This window comes from Urtica dioica, chromosome 6 (assembly GCF_054948205.1).
Source record: "Urtica dioica subsp. dioica isolate 48M chromosome 6, U.dioica_male_clone48M_v1_H2, whole genome shotgun sequence".
Lineage (NCBI taxonomy): Eukaryota > Viridiplantae > Streptophyta > Magnoliopsida > Rosales > Urticaceae > Urtica > Urtica dioica.
Window position 1 is genome coordinate 4,521,741 of NC_142761.1, and position 11,428 is coordinate 4,533,168.

The window sequence follows — 11,428 nt, forward strand, 5'->3', positions numbered from 1 at the left end:
GTTGATGTTAAATAAATACGTAGTATAATCTTACATGAAGATAACAATATATTGGTTGATACTTTGATACCAATACAACCCAATCACGTTACTCATGATGTTTATCTCAAATAGTTTATTTCTTCCTTAAAAGAATTGATATAATGATTCATTAATCCAATCTCTTGATACAGAATGATGCATTTCGCATCCACTATGACTAATAAATATTAAATAGCATTTGTTTAGCGGCTACTTAATTTAATATTGAATATTAAATTGCCTTTGATTTGTTTTTAGATTTAAAAGCAACTTCTAGAAGGTCAACCTAAGTTCTGCCAACTATCCTTTACTAAACTACAAAAGCAACTAGATGGTCATTTTAATTGTTTCAAGATTTTCACTTGTAATTTGATTCCAAACTTACACGAGTACGAGTTAAACGATTTTTTTTTTTAACTTGGTAATTTTTAACAATTTTTTACTCCACTTTTAACCGGTTGAAATTATGAGATAGATTATGATAAAATTATATAGAGGGTAATTTTAACCAATAAGAACAGACTTTTTTTAGTGTATTTCTGGTATTTTTAATTTTTAATTTTTTTTAAATAACAGGCTCACGAAACATAGGGGGGGGGGGGGGGAATTATATGTACTCACTGCATAAAAAATTTCATGCACTTTAATTGTACTAATATATGTGAAAAACAAAAATTACTCAAAATCATTGGCTGCATTTTTCTCTGAATTTAGGGGTAATAATAATTGAACCAGGATTTTGTTTGGAATTACGTGCACTACTGAATCACTGATCTATACAAAAAGAGAAATAACTTGGAAACTTCTCAAGGACAGAGACTAAGAAAGAAAGAGAGATGATTTATGCCGTGATAGATTTTTCGTAAATAAAAAAAAGTAATATCAAGAATTCAGTCGTCATGTTTCGACAATAATCGACATTAAAAAAACAAACATAAAAAATACCCCGAATTAATTTTCCAACTAGAAAACAGTTACACAAGAATCGGCAATGTTTAACCAATCACTGCACTCACTTCTGAAGATGATCCTTCTATACAAATCTTCTAACAAAGGACACATTTTTTCTGTGTCCCAATTCAAATTTGGGGGTTTCTGAGAGACTAAGATCAATAATGCCTAGTGATTTAATAAAAAAAATATATTAAACCCATCTAAGAATCTCTAAACGCCTCTAAATCATACCATAACATTTAAGAAAAAAAAAAGAAAAAAAAGAGGGATAGATCATATTATGGTAGTTCTATAATAAAGCCTATGACTTTTTAGTCAACGCAGCGATTTCACTGTCCTGTTGCTTCTTCAAATGCCTCTGTGCCGTCGCGTTTACGATCTTCACGAAGAAGTTCATCAGCATGAGCCACACCACGGTGCTCCACACCGACGAGAACGAGAAATCCCACTTTTTCGCCTATAATAAAAAAAAATAAGAAAGGTTCATCGAATACGATCACCGGGTTTTTTTTTGGGAGATTAATGTTATTGCGTACCTTGATGTTAGACACGGGAGCGGGGGACATGTATTTCTCTTTGACCGCGTCGATTTTGGCGATGATTTTGGGGAGAGCCGAGGCTAGACCCGGGATGAAGCTGAGAACCCAAATCAATTCATTCTCTATCCAATTCAGGAGTTGGTTATTGCAAACCCCGATGATGAAGAAGGTCTGTTGAAGAGGGAAAAAACGAAACTCTTTCTCTCACGAGATTGCAACGTGGTTTTGTGTGAATAGTGTGAGAGAGAGTGACCATAACGAACCTGTATGTGGGTCTTGATGATGGCTTTCCCTAACAACGTTGCGAGGAAAAACTTCCAAAATGGGATTCCGAATTGTCCGCACATAATCCCGGCTAGATCGAATAGAGGATTTGGAACCTGGACTAACATTTCCAAGTTAAGTAATAATAAAAATTTATTAAATGCAGCTTCCAACTAAACATATAATTCTGATTTATGAATAAAGGGCTATAATGAAGAAAAAAAAACTCCAGACTTACCGAAGCAAGTACTAGTATTGTACCGAAGTTCATGTGTTGTGAGTGAGAGACGAGCCAGCGCTTGATTCGGTTGAGATGAGTGGCGAAAAATCCGGTGCCCTCGCTCGAGTCATCAAATTCTTCCATGGCGTCCACTTTCTCACCGGAAATGCTTGCTAATAACAAAAGTACCAAATCAAAATAAGTCAGGATATTGCGTTGCAGATCTTACAACCAAATCCTCCAATTTAGTACACAGAAAAGTATGCCAAGAGATGTTCAATGAATACACTATAATTTCTTGTTGGGAAAATATCAAATATATAACCCAGTTTGACGGAATGTTGCAATCATCTCCTTGGTTTGACATCATATCACAAAACTCACTCCAATATATATAAAAGAATTTGTATTCTTCTTTTATTCATCAGTAAGGGTATATTTTAGTATTCCAAGGAATATTCAAACAAATAAGTAAATGCAAATTGTTGACCGAAGGAGGAATTTTGTAAGAACACGCAGATACTTGTGAAATAAATGGTTTACTGATTGTGTAAAATTGACATTTTTCCTTTATTATTCACATATTAGCTTTTATATTGAGCACTTTCCCAGGTTCGATTCGCCCAATACCCAAAAAAAACTCGAGGTCTCTAGAAGGGTCACGTGGCTAAACCTGGGCAATTGGAGCAGAAGAGAACCAGAATTCTCCTCCGTTCCAGTAGCGAAACAGAGCCAGCTAATTACAGTTCTGCAAACAGTGGCAGAACGGAATTTATGTTCTTTCCGCCACTATTCAGGTTGTTTTTTTTCTTTCTTTCTTTCTAAAACTAGACGGTAATTTCAGTTCTTGAATGTTTTTTTTTCAAATAGTAAGGAAACGGAAGTTCCATTCTGGTTTGACCAGAAATCCAGCCACTTTCAGAACGGAAAACTCCACTCCGGTCAAAATAAGAAATTCCACGGCACACACACAAAAAAAATTTGAGAATGCGGAAGAATGAAGATTTTTTTTTTTTTTTTTTGCATACCTGCCCTTGAAATAAAATACGGCGGAAGCTCCCCGATTGCTGTCCCGATGCCCCAAAGAACCGCTTCTATCTGGACATTAGGCAATATGCTGCTGAGTGGGACCCGCAAACCATGGACCAGTGGGAAAATCGGGGGCCCGAATTCGGAGCAGTCTTTATCAAGCCACGAGGGAACACTTTTCAGCTGTATCGTATCGTAAGGAGCGCTTTTCAAGTCCACTCGGCCGCACTGCATTGCCTTTAGGGTGAAGAGAGCGATGTGTGGGCCGAGATACAGGACAAACGTGTGCAATCCCGATCCTGAAGCGAGCGAAAAAAAGATTTGCGCACTTTTTTTAAACGAACGCCGAGGGGTACAAAATTTGTATCGGGTTTAGAATCTCGACGAGCTTTTCACTTACCGAGACCGATTGATGATGCAACTCCGAGGGCCGTCCACCATAGCCCGAACCGAAAATATTTTACAAGCTCCTCGACGCTCTAAGAAATAACCACCAATTAATCGAGGAAAAAGTGCACAATAGTGATATCCATGGATTCCTCATCATTGACAGAGCGGGTAAAAAGCTTATTCTTTTTATTTTTATTTTTAAGATGATGAAGTACATTCTTGGGACTTTTGGTAATCAAATTTGCAACTAAATGGAAAGAAAGATTAATAAAAGATGTAATTTGGATATCTGAGAGCTCTTCGATTAAACAATGGCAAATCCAAGTAATTTGAGACACCCTTTGGCTCTCCCAACACCAATTTTTTCTCATATCTCCCTATTTATAGACTAATACAACTTCTAATTCTTCTATTCTCACATTATTATACTTCCACTATATCTAATATCCCAATATCACATCTAATGGACCAACAATAAGAACAATGTTAAAGAAAATTTCAACTCTTGATGGCATTATAGTTTAATAAGCATATGATCATCATCCCCATAGAAATTCAAATATTCTTCAAAACTATTTTCAGCAACATATTTTAAAATATATATATATATATATATTTATTAGAAAGGTTTGACTACCTTTTCGTGGGATCCGTCGATGGTCATGAGAAGAATTCCGACGGCCATAGCCACGGCACTCAAAAGCATAAGCCAACCACCTTTTGCTAACAAATACGATGTGGTGCGTGTTATATAGAGAATCACAGCCAAGACAAAGTACTTCACAGTTTTGAAAGGGTGCGATGAAAGTGTCAAACTATCGAGATCATTTTGATGCTTCTCACGAACCGCTGCACCATGAAAACGACACACAAGCTTTTTCATCAGAATCGAATTTCCAATGAGTTAGGTCAAAAAAATTATTTGTAGCGTTTCCGAATCGCCTCTGAACAGACAGGACTTGATGATACAATCCCCAGAAATGTATTCTCATTTCCTTTGAATAATATTTTGGAGGATTGGTTTGGGTGAGAATGAGATCATCCAAAGCGATAAGGTTATACTTCACTTCAAAACCACCATTAATCTAGTATTTCTAGGTTATGCCCAACACTCAAATAAGATAATTTCCAATAGATAAGAAAAATCAAAGATTTGATTTATTTATCAGCCTTAACATCATAAACTACATAGGTTCAGATCAGCACAATACAATCGCATAAAAAAACGAAATCTGAGGATTGTTCTTTAACATTACACAGAGAAAATTGAATAATAGACGAGAAATCTCTGGAGAAACTTGCCTGATATTGACATTTCTGATGCTCGAGAAGAAGAAGAAGATGGTGGTGATGGAGAACTCTTCCTCTTTTGTGAACCCATTGATAGGCTCACAAAGGTCGCCGAGGAACTACAAATAGATCACAGGCGTTATTGTTTATCCATTAATTTTTTTTTATTATTATTTAAAACCAAGATATAAAGAATATGATGGATCGATGAGGAATCGAAAAGTTTTGACTTGGTATTGAAAAAATTAACGGACAAAGACAATCAGATCTGAAAATTATCGAAATTTAGAAGAGAAAGAACAACCTCTTTGTTTTTTTTTTTGGAGGGCTTGCTTCAAGGTCCGCAAATGAAGCCTTTTAAGTTCTCTCTCTCTCTCTCTGCGGTGATGTTTTTTTTTTCCCTTGATATATATGAAATGATTACCAAAAGAGATTCGAAAGCGAAATAAAAAGAAAGAGAAAAACTTAAAATAGCCATACATACATATATATATATATATATATATATATATATATATGTATATATATATATGTATATTTTGCTCTTGATTAAATTTTAAGTTAACTTTGTTGATATATTTGTAGATAAGTAATGATGTATATTCATCTATTTGAATTTCAGTTACTTGATTTTTGAAATAACACATAATTGGTAGGTATATTCAACAGATTTTGTCATTATCGAAATAATTTAATGGATTCTCAATGTAGATATGCTGAGTTGTTTATTTCTCAATGTTCACTACATGCCTATAATGCAACGCTAATGATGTAATAACTAAGTGGGATTTAGACATGTATGATTGGAATACGCCACGTATACTACATCTTATTCCTATTATAGAAGAGGATGAATAATGAAACTTCTTTCTTTATTTCAATTCCTATTTGTTAGAACTCAAATTCTCCTTCGAACGCACGTCTTGAATCGGACACTCATATAGGAATGTCGTTCGTTGACAAATTTAACAATTTGATTACGTCTTTATGAATTCTATTCTTAGAGTCTTCTTGCACTATGCAATACAAAACATATATATGCACTCATCTATATCTTCGATCAAAGATCAATGCCCTTGTAACAAACTTCACTATTATGCAGTAGTTTCTTGTTCACCTTATAAGGTGATTGAAATGTCTCTATATCCCAATATGTTGACCTGAAAAATTAGTACAATAATATCTCACAAAAAATACAAGGTACTGAGAATGTAGTCTCGACGATTCCGAATGTTTAAGTAAGATTTTTTCTAATTACAGACTAATCTCGTAAGAGAAAGAGAGTAAATGAGGGTGTTGAACGGTAGGAGAAAGAGAGTAAATGAGAGTTTTGAACAAGTGTTGCCTGATAGGGTACGTTTTGACTTATGAACGGGTCGTTTCTTAACCTTGGAGAGTTCTCGGGTCTATTTGACTCGAACTCGGTGCTGGATATCTCTATTCTCGGAACTACGAGCAGCCTTTGTTGGAATTGATCTAGGGTTTAAGAAAAAGTTTAACGCTTCGGTAAGTGGCGGAATTTTAAAAATTTTCTTTTACAAGTAAAACAGTTTTTACTAACCTAGACAAAGAGCAAGCACATGTAAATAAAAACTAATATGAGCATAAAAGATTACTAACCTTTTTAGAAGCTTGAACGTTGAGAAGCTTTTGGAAAATGTTGCAACGTTCATCTCCCCTCGCAGCACGTCTCTCTTCTTTCCTCAGGAACTCGAGCAACCACGAAAGTTTCTATCACAAGAATCACTCGAGAAAGAAAGGAATTAGTGTGTGGGCACTTTTAAACACGACGACTCGAGAACAAGTCTCAAAGTCGAAGAGCTAAAACACTAGGTCAAATGTGGACCTAGGTGCCAAAACAAAAACCGAAAAATAACTAGAGAGAGAGAGAGAGAGAGAGGATCGGCCACCACAAGGTCTAGAGAGAGAAGCTCTCAATCTCTAACTTATGTGGAATGAGAAAAATGAGAAGAATAAAGGCTCTATTTATAGGAGAGGTTTTACCTTCAATAATGTAATTTCCTCTTCTATAGAATATCACATATTCATGAGCAAAAATCCCTTATTTCCCATTCTCTACTTGGACGTGTGGCAGCCTTCTAGAAACAAGATTGTTTCCTATTTTGCTTGCCTTGATCTTGTCTTGGCCGCCCATTACAATTTCCTTCTAGAGGAAATTTGTTTCCTCTTTTTCTTTTGGCAAGTATCTTCATACATTAATGCACAAAATAATCTCTCTTTCACACTAAGGGCTACACGAAATTTGGTCTCCCATTCACTTGGGTTGGACGGCCAAAAGCCTTCTAGAAAGGCTTTCTAGGTTTTTCTTTAATTGCTCATAACAACATAAAAAACGCCCATTAAGAATTTTCAAGTAAAATTCTATGAAATGAAATTAATTCACAAGGCCCAATAAACATGTTATGGCCGTGTGATATAATATGTCGTCATATGACATTGTCAAAAAATTTATTGACATTCATTTCATGCCATGTCCAAAAAGATAAAATTACCCTTTCGACAATTTTTGTTCTTGTTTTGACTTAGCTTCTAGTTTAACTATTCCTACTCGATATGATTTGTGACAGTGACCTCATGGATCCAAATGAACAAAGCTTGAGCTAAACACTTGGACTCAAAAGTTCAAAAACTTTTCCAAGTTTGACTTAATGTCAACTGACTCTACTAAAGAGTTGACACTGAAAATCTCTCGGTTCAAATGAATTTATTTTCTACTCAAGAATTCAACCTAATTGTAATGAGTGGATCCACAAAATATTATCAGTATTTACCCTTCATGAATATCATCAGCTAGTCGGGATTTACGAAATTACCATTTTACCCTTCTAGCTGTTATTTCCTCAACTCCTTTGTCGCTTGTGAATAAGTTAGAAACAATGTATTGACGAGGAGCTAACAAGTCACATTGTTTCATCCAGAAGAGTCAGGACTCAATTTGGACACTGGCCAGTTCATTTATTCACACTCCAAGGAACAAACCATGAGGTGATATACATTGCATTTCAGCAATCTTGTACATGAATTACATATCTATGAGAACTTCACAAAGTTACTCATGACATCTTCATAACTTAGTACTTTACCAATAGGTCCTGTTCGGAACACATAGTGAGTCTGAACTCTGACTTTCTCAAATGAGAATACGTAAGCTATGAAATGACATGTCTCATTTCAGGATTAAGGTAAGCATGATGCAATTCATACGTAGTGACTTTGAGACATAAGAGGTTAAATGGTTTGTTCTTATTTTGTCTCTAGAAGTGCACTGGTCAATTCAGTATCTTTGGAAGATACCTAGAAGAACTATAGAGTCTCCAACTCGCAATGCCCCATAACCAGACATCATAGATTCTCCTAACAATCGTACTGAGGTCAATAGTCCTTTGACCCTTAGATTGCGAATATATCGTTTTAAGCAAACTACGAAGAGTTTGTTCATGCAAATCTACATTTGTCTCTTCGTAAGTTGTTAAGTTTGTTTATGGACTAAAGACTAATGTTTTATCATAAAGCTTCAAACAGACTAGGAAGAATGAATGAAGGTTTCAACTTTTTATTAATGAATAAGCAATTACAAGCAAGAGTCTTCGTGAGACTTTATTATATCAAATGTACAAAATAAAGACTACAACTCTTCTTGTGGGCACCATTGACAACACTTTTGGCCTGCTTGCGGCCACAACGGACTCTGGGTCGTTACCCCCGTTGCCCTTATTCTTCTTCTTCCTCAACTCGCCGTCGAGAGGCGCGTCGTCCTCCTCGGTTCGGCCTTCACTTCGGCCCGCTGGCAGCTTCTTTTCTTCGGAGCCGCCACGGCCACGGCCGAATCGTCAGTCTGCCCAACCGCCGTAACGGGAACAGACCCGGGGGCTTTACCGCCCTGCTCATCGCCGGCCCCCGCGGGGGCCGCATCATTCTCGACATCCACGACCGGGATGTCGGACCGAAGGCGCCCTCTGGTGACATCGACTTCGGGGTCCTGAGGAGGACCTGAAGGCATTGTGGCCGAAGAGGAAGCCACATCGGCCTTCTTGTTGCGCCTTGCATCGCGGGCGCTGACAGGTACGTTCATGCTGTCCTCGACAACTATAAAAAAAAAAAGAGAATTCTCAGTCGAAAGACTTAAAAAAAAGAAGGAAGAAGTTTTGACTGAACGAACCTTCTTCCAGAACAACGGATGAAGGAGATGACCAAAGTCTGATCGAGATAAAACACTCCGAAGAGAAGCTCAACCACTCACCACGACCTTCCTGAAGTAGGGCGACCTTGGCAGTAAACTCCGTGAGCGAATGAGCCTTGATTTTTCCTATTAAAAAAAAACGTTAATATACTTAACCAAAAAAATTAGCAAACTTTTAAGACACAAGAAAATCCACATACTCGGTGAGCTCGCCCACTTCGCTGAAAAATTACGAGCTCGGCTCCCGAGGGATTGGTCGTTAATGGTGAAGTAAAAGTAACGCTGTCCCCAATTCTTATCTTTCGAAGGGAGACCAGAGATCACTCCCCGGCTCGTGGTTTTCGAAAGATAGAAACACCTGGGGTCGTGTTTCGAGTTCGCCTTGACAACGCAAAGACGGACTAAGTCCATCAGGTCGAGGTCGACTTTTTGTTCGTGGGCCACAACTAGAAGGCCCAAAATCATCCGAACAAAGCTGGTGACATCTGGGGTAGGGTTAACCCCAGGGCCTCGACGAAGTCGAAAAGAAGAGAATGGATTGGAAATCGAAGCCCACACGGTTCCAACCAAACCTCGTAAATACAACAGTACCCATCAACCAGAGTATCAGCCTTAGCGAGCGGTGCTGGAAGAAGTAGCCTGATCTCGGGGGCTATCTGATATTTGCGTCAGATGTCCGTAAGATCCGAGCTCTTGACAGCCGATCGCATGAGGATGTCTTCATTACCCAAAATATTGGATCCCGACTGAAGAGCCCCGGACCCAGACATTTGAATTCGAAGAGAGAAAGAAGGATAATGTGTTTGGAGGTTTGAAGTTTGTTTGAGTTTGCTAGCCGAACTAGAGCAAGTTAGTTTCAAAATAGTTGAGTTCGCTAGCCGAATTGAAGCGAAGTGTTTAAAATTTTGGAATTGTTTGAGTTCGTTGGTCGAACTGAAAGAAATTCAAGATCGAAATCATGAAAAAGTATGAAGTCTTGGAGAGAAAAAAACAAGTATTTTGAAGAGAGTGAAAGAAGAGAGAGGTTACCTTTTCACCGAAGCCGCTTAAAATATAAATGAAATGAGAAGTCTTTTCGAATTACTCATATTTATAACCATTTATATTAAACCGAATTCCGATAAAATCTAATGATTACGAAATATTCTCTAGGTTAAAATAAAATAAATCTTAACTGACACCCGACTCTTCGATTTCGACCACTGAAGCGCGACTAACATCGCGCCACGTGTCAAAAGTACTTCGAAAATGCGTGCCACGTGCCAAAAGAGAATTTCGGAATTTTCTCCCCTTTTTTATTTCGGGAATTTCGAAAGTTTCGCTCCAGTATTTTCAAAAATATTTGGAATATTATTTTTTAAAATACTCGGGGGCTAATTATGGGGATTAAAAATCAATTTTCTAAAATAATCACTCTAGTTGGGTTTTAGTTCGACCAAAAGCCCAACAGCCGACGCAGTCCGACTCTCGGCAACCTATCCAAGCTAGCCCAGATTGATTCTTGAAGGTCGGCCCAAGCCCAATCAGCAGTCCAGTTTGCCAAAGGAAGGACGAGTCGATTGTGCTGACTCAGTCGAAGGAACCAGTCTTGGTCAGATAGAAGACTTCGCCGTGAAGACCGGATTTGAGACGACTTCGACCAGCGACGTGGCAAAGCCGAACTAATCAACACATGTCCTCCCCGATGAACTTCTCTTCTGCTATAAATAGAAGCCGATATTGCACACAAGCCTACGCAATTACTCCCGATATTATTTATTGTTCATATTCTCATTGTTGAGCTCGCCTGCTAGAGTTCGACACTTCGCCCCCTTTGTAACACATTTGATTATCAATAAAAGTATTAAGTTCTCTTGTTCGCCTTTATTCATTTCTTTTTTTTATAAAATCTTTGTTTCATAAATCAAATACCATATTATAATTTGTGATTGTCGTCATCCCGAAATCGACATCAACAATTAATCAAACTAAAAACCGAATAGGTAACATAAAAACATTGAAATACAGGCTAAAACTAAACAAAAGTTAGCAAAAATTAAAAATAATAGTCTACCAAAATACGGATCCCCAACAAAGAGACACTCAACCAACACGACACCCACAACAATAGCAAAGAGTGGCAATGGTGAGGACGAGAGTTGTGCTAGCCTCCATATTACGATTGTGGAGTTGCAACACTGCCATTGAACCATCCCCTACCAGGGCTATTAGCAACAACTCATAGCCCCTATAAAGCCCTAACAGCCACCAATCCTGGCAAGGCCGAGAAATCAAGAAAGAGGAAATATACACACCGTCAAGAACCACCAACCCACAAGACATCGTTGACCTGAAGCCAACCTATACTTATAGACACAAACCCTATATCAATCCTCACCCTCCAAGATGAGAGACCCTTCATTGGTCAAAATCATTGTAAAAGCTCGAGGAGCCCTAATAAGAGGTAGCGGAGACCCTTCAAATTGGGATAAATTTGAGGGTTTTTTTTTTTTTTTTTTTTTTTTTTAGAAAAAAAAAATT

At 37.6% G+C, this 11,428-nt stretch overlaps 1 protein-coding gene across 2 annotated transcripts; it reads right to left on the reverse strand.

Annotated features, from left to right (window-relative positions):
• Positions 1-908: 908 nt before the first annotated feature.
• Positions 909-5,130, reverse strand: LOC149393041 (vacuole membrane protein KMS1-like). Of its 2 annotated transcripts, XM_089617294.1 has the most exons (9): positions 5,012-5,130; positions 4,720-4,826; positions 4,055-4,266; positions 3,428-3,506; positions 3,027-3,326; positions 2,017-2,171; positions 1,778-1,894; positions 1,512-1,685; positions 909-1,432 (listed from the first exon to the last, which is right to left on the reverse strand). In XM_089617294.1, the coding sequence occupies exons 2-9, from the start codon at positions 4,796-4,798 to the stop codon at positions 1,277-1,279; spliced, it is 1,272 nt and encodes a 423-aa protein (XP_089473420.1). In that variant the 5' UTR covers positions 4,799-4,826; positions 5,012-5,130; the 3' UTR covers positions 909-1,276. The 2 variants fall into 2 exon arrangements, with proteins under 2 accessions (XP_089473420.1, XP_089473419.1); XM_089617293.1 differs by lacking the exon at positions 5,012-5,130 and having other exon boundaries at positions 4,720-4,969.
• Between the last annotated feature and the right edge of the window lie 6,298 nt (positions 5,131-11,428).

Bases quoted from the DNA above. Each gene is read 5' to 3' on its own strand.
- LOC149393041 (XM_089617294.1), bottom strand. From the start codon at position 4,798: ATGGGTTCACAAAAGAGGAAGAGTTCTCCATCACCACCATCTTCTTCT. The intron at 1,686-1,777 runs GTTCGTTATGGT...CCTCTTCAACAG, and splicing joins TCATCAAGACCCACATACAG to ACCTTCTTCATCATCGGGGT. The intron at 1,433-1,511 runs GTACGCAATAAC...TTTTTATTATAG, and splicing joins CTCCCGTGTCTAACATCAAG to GCGAAAAAGTGGGATTTCTC.